The sequence below is a fragment of the Pterocles gutturalis genome, unplaced genomic scaffold (assembly GCF_000699245.1).
Source record: "Pterocles gutturalis isolate BGI_N339 unplaced genomic scaffold, ASM69924v1 scaffold14568, whole genome shotgun sequence".
Lineage (NCBI taxonomy): Eukaryota > Metazoa > Chordata > Aves > Pterocliformes > Pteroclidae > Pterocles > Pterocles gutturalis.
Genome location: NW_010125801.1, coordinates 13,799 through 31,094, shown reverse-complemented (window position 1 = coordinate 31,094; position 17,296 = coordinate 13,799). Strand labels below are relative to the sequence as shown.

Genomic DNA, 17,296 nt, shown 5'->3' with positions numbered 1-17,296 from the left:
TGCAAAAAAAAAAAAAAAAAAAAAGGGGGGGGAACCCCTGACTATCCTGGCTATTCAGCATGTAAACTTTGACGTAACTGTTACATGTTTCAGGAGGACTTATTAGCTGATGAGGTGGTGGGGAGTTGTCCTCAGTTTTGTGTAGTAAACATGATTTATGGTTTTTATGATCCTTGAAGGCATCTGTGTACATTACTTCATGTCAGGAGTTGTCTTGAAGGCAGAGCTTTGTCTCACAAAAAGCAGGCTGCATCTCTTCCATAGGCATTGCGCCTGATTTGCAATAAAAAACATATTTCAGTTATTTAAAAAAAAAATTATCTAGTAGCCTGAGAATTTGAAAGGAAGTACATTCAGGATTTGCAGTAATCTGCCACAAACCATTGGGAAGAGGTAGGGTGATGCTTAATTAAGTTTGTCACTTAATTTCACTTAATAATTGAGCAGTTGGAATTGAACATGCTCCCTCTGGTGAAAAATGGGATCCTAGCAGGTTGTATTCCAGTTTTGAAAATACCGCAGTCAGTCTTGGAGGAGCTTCAAAGTCACAATTATTTCTTTAGAATAGTGACAGTTTGTAAACTTTCCAAGAAACTCACCTTATTAGGATCTGTCTGCTCTCCTGGCACTGGCTATGGTGTTGGTTAAGCATACTTTCTGGAGCTAGCAGGTTGCATACGTAGCTCATGTTCCAAGTAGCTAGCCTGGGCTAGCTACTGAACCAGAAAAGATGCAAAAGGATCATCTTATAATACTTCAAGCATAATAAAGGACAATTAAATGCTGTACTTGCTCAACTGTTGCTTTAAAACTGAGTTTCTTTCATGCGTCTTATACTGGTTATCTAGTTGGTGTATTTTGAAGTTGACATTTTGTAAAAGAAAGGTACTTTTTTTTTTTTTAAACCTATCAAACTATATTTTGTTTGTAATTCATTGAAGCAAAATACTGTGGTAAGTTTCATTTTTCTGTAAGGAATATAGAATTAGTGTTTATCATAAGGAATATTTTTGATCAGCTGTAAGCAACTGTTGTGTTGCCATTTTTCAATGGTACAGCACAGCCAGAATGATGGGAAGGTGGCGTAGAGAATAACTGATGTTGATATGGCTGTAGTATTTTCAGCTAGTGTGTGCATGTGAATATGAATGTGAATTTTAACACTGTTACTCAGGTTTTAGTACCTTATTTACTTAGAAGCATCATCATACGTACTTGAAACTTGCAAAGTATTTTTAGAATAACATTTTTATTTTTCACCCCTCTGTGAAAAGCAGAAGAAAAGAAAAGTGAAGACAGGACAGGAGAAACGAATGAAGGAACATCATCAGGGAAGTCCAAAAGGAGATTTCCAGATTTTGGGTAAGATTTCACTCGTGTGCATTTGGAAATAAATGGTTCTCAGTGTTACTTTTTGAGAATATCATGTTCTCTAAATAAAAAAAAAATATTAAGGAAATCCAGTTTATGCTACTTCATTCCAACACCACTGGACAGAATATTTTTCATCTTGAATTTGTAATGCTGCATTCATATTGCTACCACCATGTTTATTTTTATCTGTACTTTTTTCTCTCAAAGAATTTCTTGGGGTTCTTCAGTTTTAAACTGAATACACACTTTCTCTATGAATTAAACTGCAAATCCATGAGTAGTTTTATGCCAAAATATTGTTGGAGCCTAGACTAGTGTTATGTCCTGCTGGCATTACAGTCTAAAATAGATACCTGTCTTGCCTTAATTCCTGCTATAGTAGGGCTGTTGTTACATGGGGTTTGGCTATAGTAGCTGTTTACTGAACTGTTCATTAGAGGCAGGCAGCAGTGATGAGTGGATTCCTGAATTTTATTTAGAAGATGAGATTGCTAACAGGGGTAAAACAAAAGTGCAAGCTGCATATTATCTGGAAATGCAGTATGGTAACTGAGTGCTGGAGGTTTGAGAGAAGAGTTGCTACATTTTGCAATAAGGCTTGCTCCTTTGGATCCAGGCATAAAGCTTGTTGAAACCAGCTAACATTGAAGACTCAGACTGGTACTGCAACAAATAAATCATAATATATAACATAAAAATTGTAACTTATTTCACACACAGAGAATGTAGTTAGTGACGTATTTCAAGTCACTCTGCATTGTATATGAACATCTATATATCAATAAAACTGTTCTTCCTCTTGTTTGTATCCACTATATGCTAAGTTTGGGCATTTTCTGTGTTTATTTTGATTATATGTGGTCTTTGAAAGGTACTTTCATAATTCTGTCATGGTTCTTAAGTAAAATATGAACAACAGTACTTCTTAAATTGTGTGCATAATCTGCAAAATCATGCTCTGTTTAACAGCATAAACGTGGCTTTTTATAACTGTTGAAATCAATGTTAAAAACTAGCTTGCTTATTAAAAAATATTGCACTGTGTAAATGTAAATGCTTTATGACAATTGTGTTTTTTTCACTTCAGTGGTTTACGGAAATCTGGGGGCAAGGGCAAGAAACAAGAAAAAGAAAATCTAAGAGGTTCTCTAGATAGCAGGTAGTTGTTTTGTTTTGTTTGTTTAAAACATACATGATGCACTCCTAAAATTTTTAACCTAAGAATTTATTTAAAACTATCATTAGTGTTTGATCTTAAAGTACATTCAGGTATAACAGTGATAAAATTCTGTGAAGATTAATGATGTGGAGATGAGCTTCTAATCTCATTAGATGAGAAAAATACGTATTATAGCATAGAGGAAACAGTAAAGCTGGGTTACATTTTAGAGTGGCTCATAATATTAACATCTTGTACCCTATCTTAAATATAAGAGCTATTTTGCTTAGGAAGATGAATGCTGAGTAAATTAAATTAGCAAATTATTTGAAGTTGTTAAAATGTGTGAAATATTGCAACAGCTCTTAAATGTGTATCTGCTTTTTTCAGAGGTTCCCGAGAACTGTTGGATGACTCTGGCAACCATCTATCTGCATCAGATTCAGATTCCCCTGTTCCCACTTGCATGCCTTTCTCTTGGTTTGGAGACAGCCACAAAGAGCCTCAGATTTCCAGCAGCAGCCTGCACGTTACTCAGAGCGGGCAGGACAGTTTTGAACACGGTCAAGAGAAGAACAGAAGCAAGGTAAAGATGACAGATTTGTGCTTTGAATATTTAAGCATTGCATCTTGATAAAATAAAACCATCAGTGCTTAGTATGTGTAAGGTTGATAACTTAGTCCTTGACCACATCACCTCTTACAAATGTTGCTGTAGAAGTTCAAGACTTCTAGTTTAAGGCTGCCCTCACAAACAGAAACTGTGTGACTGTTCCAATTCCCTCCTGTTCAGTTGAAGTATCAGTGGAGGCTATTCAGGCTGAAGTAGTATCTAAGGTACAATCACGGGGTATGTGTTTTTTCACTTGTTTATAATGCTAAAACTAACACTAGCTTTAGGATAGGATAGTTTTAAAAGACAAATCTGTTTCCCTGTCTAGTACGGTCTAAGGGTTGGAGGCAATGTAATATTTATGTAAATGTATCTATTTATCTATGTATCTATTTATGTAAATAGAGGTCAGCTTCCCAGGCAGTTGGCCAACCAGTTCTTACCAGACTGGTCTGTAGGGGTGGAGTATCAGACAGGTGGTGAAGATAGCATCCTGTTTTTCATTAATGAATTTAGTATTGAAAGCCAAGAGACACATCTATAGAAGACTTTCTCTTCTAGGAAACTGCTTCTGAGTAACTGATAATGTTCTCATAATTTAAAGCCTTTTAACCAGATCTGAAGACTAAGGCTACACAGTTCAGTCTATAACCATAAAATTACCATTTTTACAGTTTAAACTATTTGGAAGAAGTGGCTGTAAAAAGTAATAAAATATTTAGACAGTGCACACATTAAACTTCTTAAAACCTATTTCAATGTAAGACTGTTACTAACAGTCTTAGTAGCTTACCTTAATTCATATTGCCTTTGGATTTTGTCAGATTCAAAATTGTAGATATTTGAGTAACCTCATAAGCTACGTTTATTCTTGAGTTTCACACTTCCTCTTCACTTTGATTGTCTAAAGTACCCTTTCATTTTTTCCTTTTCTTTTGTGTTATTAGGGAGAAATTATTTACAAATCTAGAAGAGAAACTTGCTGGGTTGTAGTCCATGAAGTCGCTGATATTTTGCATAGATGGCAGATAACAACAAGTTTGCTTTACATGTTTCCAGGTGCTGATTGCACTAAAATGCTGTTGTAATCCTTTTTTTAAAACTACCTTCTGTTTTCTTAGTGTGAATTTACAGTCCCTGTGACAGTAGTAAGGTGTCTGCATACATAGTTTGTAAAAAATACAGAAAGTGGATTTAGAACCATACAATACTTACTATAACACAGGAACTTAAGAATAGGAACTTTTTAATCTGTGAAGTTGAACGACACTTTACAGAATACTGTCCAATGTGTGTAAGTCTTGTGTATTTACAGCTCCTGCATTGTTTGCTTCTGTTGAAGCATGTAGCGGCTAAAAGATGTTTCTGTAAATAACCTGAGGATCTTGGGACTGCAAGATACACGTTGAAGGGGATATGCGTAGGCTTTGGTGCCATTTTTGACTAAATAGGAGAGCATGGGTGGTCTCTTAATAGGCTGTAACAAAGCTATCAAGAAATGTTTTCTGTATAGATAAACAGTCAGTTTAGCTTTCAAAGTCATTTGTTCAGGAGAACCCATTTGTCCCCTCTTCCCTTCTGTCTGATTCAAATAATTTTTCTGAGCATAGCAAAAGTCACACTGCTGCATTTCTACTATAAGCACCATCATGTGCTTAAGCACCCCTTATTGTGTTTATATAGACACTTCTTTTGGCAATCAAAAAGGTATAGATCTTATCAGATCTTATCTTCCTTTCCATGTTGCCCTGAAATAATAGCCTTTTCTTCTCATTGTTGTAGACTTTATCCAAGTTGATTATCATTTTAACCTTCCAGCTGGTTTCTTGCCTACGGTTTTATTTTTTGTTTCCTTCTCGTGCTCCAGTATGTAATTGCTGCTTGCTGCTCCTTTCTTTTCCTTACTGCCAGTTGCAAACCAGCAGCTGGAAGAATACATTCCTACTTTGTAAAATATCAGAAAGCTGGCCCTGTTAAAAAAGAGATTCTCATACGTCAGTTGATCCTAAAATCGTAGTTGGCATCTCTGAAGTCAGGCTGGTTTTACTTTGCAAAATTTGGGGTCTTTTTATAAAGATGGTAATGTGACAGTAGCTACTGCTTAGAATGAGTAGTCTTTGTAGATCTTAACCTGCAGTTGATCGTTAAGTTTGCACTACAATAACAAGGCTTTGATTGGTAGACCTTGCTATGAAAAGACATTTGCAACTGGCTCTAAATCCTTAAATTACTACTTTAAACCAAATAGGAGCAGGGGGAGGAGAAAACATTATAACTGGTGCTGTGATGCTTTAGTTTTGGCTATGTTTTCTTCACATTTTTTCTAAGGTCTTATTTAATATTTTGCTCAGATATCATCCTGTCTTTTTTTTTTCTTTTTTGGTACAATTTTGTTTCTAATTTTGTTCTCGATTTTTCTGCAAAGGTAGAAAGACTGAACTGAGAGGGTGGCTAAAGGAAAAGCTCCTAGATAGATTTTCAGTTTATGTTGAAATTAATTTGAGAATAGGTTGATGGGAAAAGTATTCTGTTGTTTCTGGTAATACTTTTTACTTCTAAAAGACTGAAGAAGTCCCTAAAAATCATGTAATTAATAAAATAATCTACATGGAAAATAGAACACCATATTTCAGTCATGTATAGTACCACACGCCATCCAAAGGTAGCAGGAAAACTCGAATTGTGGTTTGGGGTTTTTTTGTTCGTTGGGCTGTGGTGGTGGTGGCTTTTTTCTTGTTGTTTCTTGGGTTTTTTTGCCTTTTTTTTTTTAAGACTCTAAATGCATCTTGGTAATTTAGGGTAGAAAGGACTGCAAAGATCAAGTATCTGCCCCCAAAAGAAGAGTAGAATAATTTAAATCTAAAAAATTTTAAGTTCAGCTTAAACTGAAATCAGAACACAAATACAGAAGTGCTCAATGAAGACAACTGCAACAACATAGTTCTCTTATAGGAGCATAAGTTACTGAAGAAAAATGTCTTAACATCAGCTTAATTTAGGATCTCAAATTATTTATGCATATAGGGATGTGGTACGGCATTCTTAGAAAGTATAGTTAGTTCATTAGAGACAGCGAAAATTAGAGAAAATAATGGTAAATAATGGCTTACTGTTTGTAGGCAACAAAAAAGTAGTGCTGAGAAAAATTTTAGAAAGGCAAAAGTAGGAGGCATGCTTTTGGCAGAATTACTTTTCACTCACTAAAGAAAAATAACATAGAGGTCAGGATCTGAGTTGGAGGTAATCAAATTAGAAAATATTCTGGGAAGCACATACATTAGTATTCTTTACAATGATTTTTCTTACCAAACCTCCTGTGAAGTTTGCAAGTGTAGCATTTGTTTTTTTCATTGTCTTCAGCTTTAGTCACAGGCCGCTCAGGTAACCTGCCTGGGGTTGTACGCGTACTGGCTGCTGGATGAGTTTGAACCTAGATCCTGCTGCTTTTAGATGCTAAGGCAGGCATACACATCCAAACGCTTCTTTTAAACACAGACTAAGTGTAATAACTGGATGTAAACAGTAAATGCTATGAAGATTTTACGTTCTTTCAATATGATAGTTCTTACATTAGTCATATTTCTAACCTGAATTTTACTTTGTTACATTTTTTAAAAAATCTATTATATCTTATTTATTTATTAAATTAATAAATTTGTTAAAGTCTCTTATTTCAGAAGAATTTTCTGTTTTGAAAATAATTTATTCAGGTTGACAAGCTGCATGATTACTGTAGATTTATAGTGTTAAGCCATTTTTTGTAAAGACATCTGAGTAATTTTTTAACTTCTAAAATGTTCAGCTTTACTATATTTTTTTTTACACTGTTCAGTACTTTAAAGATTTTACATAACTTGAAACAATCAACTTATTATAAAAATTCTTCTAGAGGTATTTTACATCTATGTAATATTTTTCATATCAATGTAATTTTCAGATGACATGATTCTGAGCCTCAGATGCAGCCACCTCAAAACTGAACGATAGAATCACAGAGTAGTTTGGATTGGAAAGAACCTTTAAAGGTCATCTAGTCCAAGCCCCTGCAATGAGCAGGGGCATCTTCAACTAGATCAGGTTGCTCAGAGCCCTGTCCAGCCTGACCTTGAATGTTTCCAGGGATGGGGCATCTACCACCTCTCTGGGCAACCTGTTCCAGTGATTCACCACCCTCATTGAAGCCCTTAAAAAGAACAGCAATATAATACGGTATTTTAAATCAGAATTTAAAGTTTTGTGAAACTGTGTCCTTAGGCAAGCTCCATATTCTCTGTTCATGAACTAATTTAAACCCTGACCTGCAAGCTGTCAAAAGCTCCTTGCTATTGCAATTCTCAGTGTATGTCAGGCGAAGACAGCCTATTTGTTTCACTGTCGACTACAGTGGTTTGACAGTGGGCAACTACGGAGTCTAAACCTAGTTCTTGTTTTCAGAAACTTTATAACTTATGGGGGCACTTCTGTGTCATTGGAATCTTAATGACCCTAAACAATTAGGACTGATTTTTATCTCGCCAACAGAACAGCACCTTCTAAAGCATGTTCATAGTGCTTGTGTAGGTGTCAGTTGAATACAAACTCAGCATGAATAATCCCACCAAATGAATCTTGAATTGCTTCTACCGGAGTGTGGTATGCCTGCTGAGAAAGTAACCGCATATAATTTCCTTGTGTACTTTAACACCATTTCAGGTTATGACTGATTCTCCACACAAGGTGCTCTTACTGGAGATATTGCTTTAAATTTGTTAATGTGCTTTGGAATTCAGAAGTTTAACAAAAACTAGTCAGATGCTTGATATAGTGAGTGCATTTCATATGTGATGTGAAGATAACGTCACCTTATGACCTGCTTTTCCAAGGAGTAAGTTAATAAAACGTTATTTCCACTTGTTTGCAGCGTAGAATTGTCATAGATGATACAAACCATAGCAAGCCAAGTTGTGAACTTTCAGGGTTAGTGACAGAACCAAATCTGTCAGGTCGTTCACACACTTTAACCTTCTCTTCAAATGAGGTGAGTTTCAAAGTGTGTATATGTGTCTTGTTGATGTTGTTGTTCACACTACAGCATGTTTAATAGAAACAGATTTGTGTAAGGTGAAACTAGATAGCTGTTTCCATAGCTGAATGTTGAATAGCACTGTAAAGAATCGTAAGCTGTTACTGAACTAAGGATCTGGACTACTAGATGCCATATCAGCCTTTGTGTTCTGATCCTAGTTATATCATAAAAAATGGAATGAACTCTCTCTGATCAAATTGCAGTGTTTAATTTATAAATATAACACCTTTCTGTTCCACTAATTTAAAGCAACTTCCTGTGTGAAAGAAAAGCAGCATTTTTGACCTTGCCTTCACATCTGTGCAGGTCTGCTTTTCTTCAGATGAAATTTTATGGTAAAACAAACAAAAGAAAAAAAAGCAGAATATAGTGGTTCTGATATGTAGGTAGAAACTAGATACCCAAAAGTCAGTGTTCATTCCCTAGGAGAACTAACTCCTTTTGGCTACAGCTGAAACCTAAAGTCTACGTATTGGTAACATTCTGAGATATTGTCTCATCGGTGCTTGACTGATGGACATCTTTATAAATTAAATCCTTTCTAGACTAGGAGGAGTCATTAAAAGTTGAACACAGTCATCTTCGAAAAATGAGTTAGAGGGCTTGCCAAACTGATAGTGATGTTTGGGGAAAAAAAATAAATGGTCGTTCATGAATGTGGGGGTTTGTTATTAGCTATCTTAACCTAGGCTTTGGTGAAAATCTTAAAATATTTGAGTAATATGTAGAAAGTCAGAACAGTCTTACAAACAATGTTATAAATATGAAATCACTGACATAAAAATCTGGGGTGTCAAAAATGGTATAACTAGTTTACAGGTTTCATTAGTGGATTAATTTCTTGCAGATTTTTATCACAGTCAGTCATAGACCTAATGAAAACCAGAGGAACTCCAGTTAATATCTATCATTGCAAGTGTTCCCTGCAGTTTTTTGCATGGACTGGTTCATTAACGGAATATGTGTTTCTAAAACTTTGAAGCAGTATGAATTCTATGATTTTGACAAAGCTGAATAGCTTGTTGAGTATTGTTCTTTCATCAGTTTTAAAATTTGCAGTAAACTCCTGGTTCTAAAACCCAAACAAAAGTTTTCTGTTGCTAATTGTGCATGTGTAAAGTGATGATTTAAGTCTTTTTTGTCTTAGATTAATCCGATTCTAGTGTTCTCTCTAGTTCATATGTTGCTTATGTGTATGACCAGTTAAAGTTGTTTGTACCTTTTCAGTAATCACATTGATTATTAGGATGTGTTCTGAGGATAATGATAAATAAACTCTGAGCTGGTTTATCTTTTGGAAAGCAGTATGTGTGAAGAAAAATAGGTAGTTCTGTTCTTGGGGTTTTTTAATTAGTAGTATGATACATTGAGTTTTTGAAAAAAATAAGTAACCAATCTTAGAGCAATTTTGGATATTTCAGATCCTTAACTTAAGCCCTTCACAAGTAGAATTTCTGCCTGGTGCTTGTTGTTCGGATGGGTTCATAACTTTCCAGCAGGGATCACGCTAGCCAGGGTAACAACCCCGTCTTCCAGAGGAATGGGCTACTGCATGCTGCCTGACAAGTCCTGAAATCGTTAGACAGGAGGATGGAAACTCTTCTTAGAAGTATAGATGGCAGCAGCACTGAAGAGTCTGCCTGTGCTGGGCAGGTACTCCCAGGCAGTCTGGGGAAGTGACTGGGTGGTGAATTAGGGTGTCAGCAGCCAGCTAGTTACAGCAAAGGCACCTCCACTCACAGTTGGTTAGCAAGCTAGCTCGTAATCCCTCCTGCCTTCTGAAATTTTTAATCTGTTAAATGGTGTGATGGCATTGGTGTTTTCTTAGGTTTTGTATCTTTGTCTTTAGAGCCTCCAGTATTTCTGTACTTCTTACTGAATCCCCTGCCTTTCTGCCTTTTTGTGCACATAGTTTTCTCATGCTCCTGTACTTTATATGTAGTTTTAGTTCTGCTTTCTGAATTTGAAGCTGATCTTTTTTTTTTCTTTTGTGTGTGTGTGGTGGCTGTTTTGGGAACTGTAACTCTGATGTACAAACAGCTTGGGATGGTCCTTCTGCCTCTGGAAGGACAATAAAAAATTATGTAGAGGTGTTATTTAATGACCAATAAGCATTACTCAAAAATCAGCATTCATCATGTTATTCTTCTACACTTTTCACTTTCTTGTTCATTTTATGAAAAAATAGTTACAGATACGCTTTTGCCTTGTACAGTAGTGAAAAATTCAAATTATTCAGGATTAAATAGCATCCTGTTCACCTTCACTTCTGTGAGGATATGATGTCCCAGTGTTTTAACACGGATTTAGCTTTTGGTACAACTTCTTCTGGTTTTAGGGTTCTCTCTTTAACAGTATGAAGTAGGAAGTGTTTGTTAGCAACTGATGATGCTGAAAGCCTAGACTGGAATTAGTAGCTCAGTTGGAGGAGTCCCAGTGGTACAGTCTGGTAGCTGTTCTAATCCGTGTGGCTTGGAGGAACCGGTGCAGAGAGACCCTGAGATTCTGTTGGGGGACTGTGTTTGCCTGTCGAAATGAATGAATCTGGAACAGTTTGTTTGACAGGAGTACCCCTTCTTCAGGTACTTACACTCTGAAATTACAGAAATGAAGTTGTTGTATGGCTAGCACAGATTAAATAAAACCAGTGAGTTCCAACTGGAATAAAACATTTTACACATTTCTCAGTGTAGAAGAGATTAGATATATATGGAGAGAGAGAGAGACATACACACACACCCCCAAAGTATAAAAGTAGATTTTTTTTTTTAAAATGTGACAATATCTATTTTAATATTTCTTGCTGCTGATAGACTACACATGACTCTGAGATACAGGTCAAACTTGAAATGTAATAAGTGTTGCCTTTTTTGTGTATTATTCGTGAACAGTTGCTAGTATGAGGCAAAAAGTTACTAATATATTTTTTTATTACAACATCATGTTGAGGAGTACTATTATCTAAAATTATTTAAAATAAATGGCATTTTGAAATTCCTTTAGTAATTTATACAACTGATCTTCTTTCTCAGTACAAAGCATCTCAAGGTTGATAACTTGGATGGAAAACTCACTTTGCCCTCATCTTGATACAAATGCTGCATAGAGCACTTCGAGCAAAACCTTTTCTAGAGCCCTTTGCTGTTATTTTGTGAAAATAGCTATTCTTCTTTTGCACATCAGAAAGGTGGATGTGTTCACACTTGTTATATCTACATAAGCATTTTAATATGGATTAGGAGTTCATTTTTGACATGAATCTCCTCATTGTCCCCACTTGCCTTACTCTGATTTATCTTGGAAGTCAAATCAGATGTGCTCCAATAGTGTTCCTGGTGCATTCCATCTGTCACTGGCCATTGAGTCTGTGTGACCATTCGGAAGTGAAAATCCTTTGAAATGCTTGTAGTATGGACTTTACAACCTCAGCACAAATTGTTCAGCTCTACAAACTTGTTGCTATTTATCTGCACTCCCTCCCAATGTAACCACTGTCCTTTGCTTCACAGAGCAGGGAAAGTAAAACTGTTTCTCCTTATGCATAGTCCTCTGATACATCAGAAAGTTAAAATTGTATTTGTTTCACCTCAGATGTGTGTTCCATGTCATGCTCTCAGATCCAGTTTACTGTATGATCGGATTGTGTGACAGGCATACATCTCACTCACTTTCACTTGCAGTTGCCAGAATTATTTTGTTATATTCAATGAAGTCTCCAAAATTTTCCATCAAGGGACTTCGATTTTGTGAGATCCCTCTGTTTGAGAGCTGTAGTTGCTCACCTGAAACTTTCAGGGTCACATCTTAAAGCCCTCACTAGAAAGATGCTTATTTCCATGTTTTCTGTTTACAAATATTATGTGTAAGGCTGGCTGGAAATGTGGGCATATTTTCCCTTGTTTTGTGGAAGCTGCCTAGTGGAGTAGTCCACAAGTCTAGTGCAGCCTATACTCAATCATGAGCTAGTGAGAGATCATTTTAGATAGTTAATAAACCTTCAGGTAACTCTGATGTTACCAATTCAATTATCACACTGGAATTTCTTCTGTACAGACATTGAGCTCTGTCTTATATAGCTTTTCTTCTGAAATTAAGTAAGAGTGCTTCAGGATGAACAGCAGTACCTTTTTCCCCTCAGAAGCCAACTGGCATCGAAGCAGGGAGCTTCAAAGGTTCTGTGAGCTGGCAAGGTGTATTTTCAGTGGAAGGTTACAAGCTCTTATGTTTCTGAAATGGTCTTCTACTACGCAGACTGTTTAAAATGTTGATGTGATGGCATTAGATGAAAGAATAAACAGTCCTCTCTTTTTAGAAACACACCAAATTTAGTAGAACGGTACCTGGAACAGTCACTAGATTTACTGACTACTAGAATTGCTTTTATTCTACATTTCCTTCACTTAACAATAATCAATAATACATTTGAAGTGCTACTTGATTCTTCTTAACGCTTTGTAAGGCAGTATCTGACATTAGGGTTGAGCTGCCCTAACCGCCTAACTGAGGGAGTTTGTTCATTGTCAGAATACATCAAATTTAAGTGAATGCCTTGCTGTATAATTTTTTACAGAAAACCATTTATGTTCTCTGACTTAGTTTTTGTTGAATGTTGTAGTATCTTTTTGTTTATAGCAAACTACTAGGCAAACTGACTATAAACTGTGATCTCAAGAACTTCAGTCCTTTGGGAGCTAAAGTGTTTAAAAACTTATTTTGTTAATCAAACTCAGTTGGCAACTGGAATTCAACATATAGTCAAGTAAAACATTGCTTACAATGACTTTTCTCAATTGGTTAGGCATTAGATGATGAATTTACAACAACAGGAAAGCAAAATCAATGGCACAGTAGACCTATTTCTGAGTGGACCACCCAGCAAGTATGCCACTGGTTAATGGGAATGAACATGGAGCAATATATTACCGAGTTCACAGCTATGAACATAGATGGACAGCAGTTAATGCAGCTCGACAGTGAGAAGTTAAAGGTATGTGAATATCCTGGGATAGATTTGTAACTGTATAAATTTCACTGCTTATTCAGATGTATTTTTAACCTACAAAGTCTATTTAATAATTGGTTGTACAATTAAGACAAGAAAAATACTGAGTATTTCTTCCTTGTTTGCATCTTGAGGAAATCAAAGTAAGCATAGTTCCCCAAAGGGGCTTGATACGTCTGTCATCAGTCTCAGCATAAGGTCATATCAAAACAAGATCCAGCCAATTCAAATGGATAGAATTGCAGGATCCAGTTTTAGAAATCTTCTTCTTCCACATCTCTTCTTCAGATGGGAAGGCTAAAATCCTATCTGGTGACCTGTTAAATGTTTTTGGTTTTTACTCCTGCTGGAAAAAAAATCTATTCTACATCTTCCTTTTGAGCCTTTTCTTGTCATTTTACCTCTGGAAGCTGCACGGTATGTATCCCTCATGGTGCTAGTAAATTCTCAGTTTTTCTGTCTCATTAGATTATCACATTGCATTTTGGACAGGCAAGATGTGTGAGTGAAATGAGGTTCCTTGGTCTATTCTGGCATAAGGCAAATTATTGTTCATGATCAGTAGTAGGATCTGAGTGTTTTAGGAAAAAAACAACCTGTCTTACTTCAGTCTCCGAAATATACCTGCATTTTAGAATAGACATGCAACAGGAAATGTCCTGTATTTTGTTCTGTAAATATTTCCTTGGACACAAAGGAAATACCTGTTACTGGTCTCTCATGTGACTGTTTCTATTTGGGGGAGTTTGGGTGTTGATGCTTAGTTTACACCTAATGCCATTTGGAGTTCCATATAGCGTCAGCGATTGCAGTCTGTAACTTGGAATCAGGTACTGCCACCTGCTGATCAAAAACCAATGTGTATATTTTACTTACAGAATACGCTTTTCAATAATACATGTTAAAATCCTTAATATTAAAAATTAAAGAGTAGTTACTGAATATAAATTCCTCAAATATTTTGAGACTACTACTTATTACGCTATTTGCTGGAGATTCTCAGGTGTGTACGTTTGTAAAATGCAATGAGAAGCTGTTATTTCACAACCAAACAAGAGCAGGCCCCTTTCGTACTTACCTTGTTACCCAGATGATCATTTACAATGCTCTTGAGGACTTGTGTCCTTATTTTTCAAATAAACGGGCTACTTTCAGCAAAGCAAGTAACACTTTATTAAACTGATGTGCACAAGCACTGTTGACAGCGGTATTGGAAAAATTAATGATGTGGTATTTTTCTTTTCCCCCCCAAAGGCTTTGGGAGTTTCCAGTCAAAATGACCGATCAACAATAAAGAAAAAAATTAAGGATATTAGAAAAACACAAGAAAAACTGGAAAAGCACAAGGAAAAGGTTCAAAAGAAGGAGAGAGAAGTTCGCAAGACTGGCAGAGTGGTAACCACTCTTGAATCAAGCTGCTAAAATGACCCTGTTTTATTTTAGCACAGACTTGCTTCATCTTGAGGAAGTTCAGCAGATTTGTATATAATTGTACAATTGAGGGAAGAGGGGAAAGTGCAACAGTTTAACATGGTAGGTGGTTTCTTACTTTTTAATTATGGTCCCTCCCCATTACAACCCAATAAAATGAAATAATGTTTTCAGTATTTTACTCCTAGTTGACTGCCTCTCCTAGTAGATGATAATTTAACTTTCTGCCTTAAGTAATATTTGTGCTTCTAAGACCTCATATGCCCTTTTCATTGAAATTTATGTTTGTGAAAAGTAGAATACTATATTAAAAATCATTCCAATACTAGTCAACTAGCATTTGATAAGAGTTGAATCTGACAGAGGGACAATAGAAAAATCCTGCCAACAAATTCCGTCTGTGACAGTCTGTTTATCTGTTGCCGCTAAAGATGTATAGTAAAAATTAAGAAAATGGTAATGTCAAATTAATTTAAAAAGAAAGCATGTATTTCAAATTTATGGATTATTTTGTTTAAATTCTTGTATTTCTGGGATTTTCATTCAAAGTTCACTGTAGTAGCACATTGTTTTTGAGTTCTATGTGTTACAAATTTACTGAGACAATAACAAGAAATACTAAGTAGTTTTCACAAACTATATATACCAAGCATACTTTTCTGCACACTACCCATATGGTGTTGGGACAAGGTTTAAACCTATAAATAAGATCTTTTTTAACCTATTTTCCTAAATAATACATAGTTTTATAGATTTATGCTATGAATAAGATCAATTTGCAATACATGTATTTCTCTTTTCTACCTGCTACAACATTTTTGCGGACCAAATTTATATATTTGCTAATTTTAAACAATACTGTTTTTCAAACTTAAAATACTGAGGGAAGAATTAAGAATTGTAGGAAAAATTATCACTGAAGCACTGGGTTTCTGCATTGTATTTAAATCTTCAATTGTAGACTACAGATGATTTCTTTTTAAAGGAGGATTTGATTCTCAGAATAGTTTAGAGCATTAATTGGTGTTTTGTATATTTACATACTGTTTTCTAGAGATACTACAGCAGCACTTCCTTTAATTAGATGATTCCAGAAACATAGAGTAGTTTAAATATCAATTCCAACATAGAATGGTCTAGAACAAAACTTATATAATTCGTTTATGTGGACCAAGTTCTCCTTTAAATCTGTGGACTGTTTTTCATTTAATTAAATGAATGAACTTCACTGTTGGTGTTTTCACAGTTGTTATTTTTTTGTATAAATGTCTTATGAATTGCAGCAAAAGGACTGTGTGGAAATGCTTCTGCACACTATGCATTTCCAAAATAAACTTTGAAAATCTTGTTAATAATTACTTTTTAAGAAGAGGTTCAATTTTTGGTTTTGTGCATTAAGAGACAATTCTTTGGTCAAGATCTAACCTATTTGTTTCCAGTAGCTGTACTCCAAATGTACAGACCTTGAGCCAGAGAGGAATGCTGCCCTCCTGCTAAAAGAGAAGGGAATTAGAAGTACGGAATGATCAAATGCTTAGGATCGCAAAAGTAAAACCACTCTTCGATTAATTCAGCCAAGGAAGTTTATTCTTCAGTCAAGTGCTTTCAGTTAGAACACAGAACACTGGCACAACCGTGTATTACCTTTTTCCTTTAAGCCTACTAAACTGAATATTGTACCCTGTGAAGAGTTTGTTTCTCAGAAAGGAAACTAGTGGAAATAATGGTTTCAAAGGTTTGCCTGTGTGCAGAGCTGTTGTAGTTAAATAGGGGCCATAGCAGGGATGATAAACTCAGCTGGCACCTGAGCATAAGAACATTGATTATCACAGACCACAGCATCTAACATCTGTCAGATGCTAAATGAGAAGGCTGGCTCCACAGAGCTAGCTTAGTACGAAGCCACAAAATCATACAACAGAAAGTTTAATTTTTAAAATAGTTTTAATGAATAAATGTAGTGATTCTCTCAAAAAATTAAGTTAACACAAACCAAGGTTAATTTTACAGTGCAGGACTGAGCTCATTTGCATACAAAACTATTAATCTCAACATTTTGATAGCTGAGCTAGTATACTAATTTTCTACAGTGATTCACTTCAACTTAACCAGTATGGCTAGCAACGACTTCAGCACAGTAATGAAAATATTAAAAACAAAAATTATCTTCTGAACTTCTGTTTAAATCAAAAGTAATCAAAGACCAAACTTGTAAGTAAGGTTAAACACTGTAAACCAAAATATTACTACATTTGTGTTTTCACCCCAAACATTTGGGGTGGTAGGTGAGGAGATAGATATAATTACATGGCGAGTCCTAGTAATCAGAATTCAACTGCTAATGAGCTGAGAGCATGAGAAAGGTTTTATTTCAGTAATACCATATGAAATACTTTGACTTTATAGAAAACGCTGTTAGCTTTTCTCCAGAAACATCTCTTGTAGTTCTCAGATATTACTAAAATCAGATCAACTAACTTAAACATTTAAAACTTAGCATAAAAGGTAGAATGGTCAGTGTCAGAGTTGAGTTTTTAAAATCCGTGCTGTAACTTCCAGCTTTAGTTTAGCAAAAGCAATAGCTGCAAGCGTTTCCTTTTAACTTTTCTACAGGCCTCATTTTACAATATGTGGAATTTTCACCTACATCCT

At 35.5% G+C, this 17,296-nt stretch overlaps 1 protein-coding gene across 1 annotated transcript in view; it reads left to right on the top strand.

Moving 5' to 3' along the window:
* Positions 1-16,016, top strand: part of LOC104465610 (neurabin-1-like) — a 41,412-nt gene extending 25,396 nt beyond the window's left edge. The window contains exons 13-18 of the mRNA XM_010078731.1: positions 1,278-1,362; positions 2,462-2,533; positions 2,924-3,119; positions 8,047-8,163; positions 13,010-13,198; positions 14,468-16,016. Of these exons, the coding sequence (XP_010077033.1) occupies positions 1,278-1,362; positions 2,462-2,533; positions 2,924-3,119; positions 8,047-8,163; positions 13,010-13,198; positions 14,468-14,635 (827 nt within the window). The 3' untranslated portion in view covers positions 14,636-16,016. The remainder of the gene's footprint in view (positions 1-1,277; positions 1,363-2,461; positions 2,534-2,923; positions 3,120-8,046; positions 8,164-13,009; positions 13,199-14,467) is intronic.
* The last annotated feature ends 1,280 nt before the right edge of the window (positions 16,017-17,296 follow it).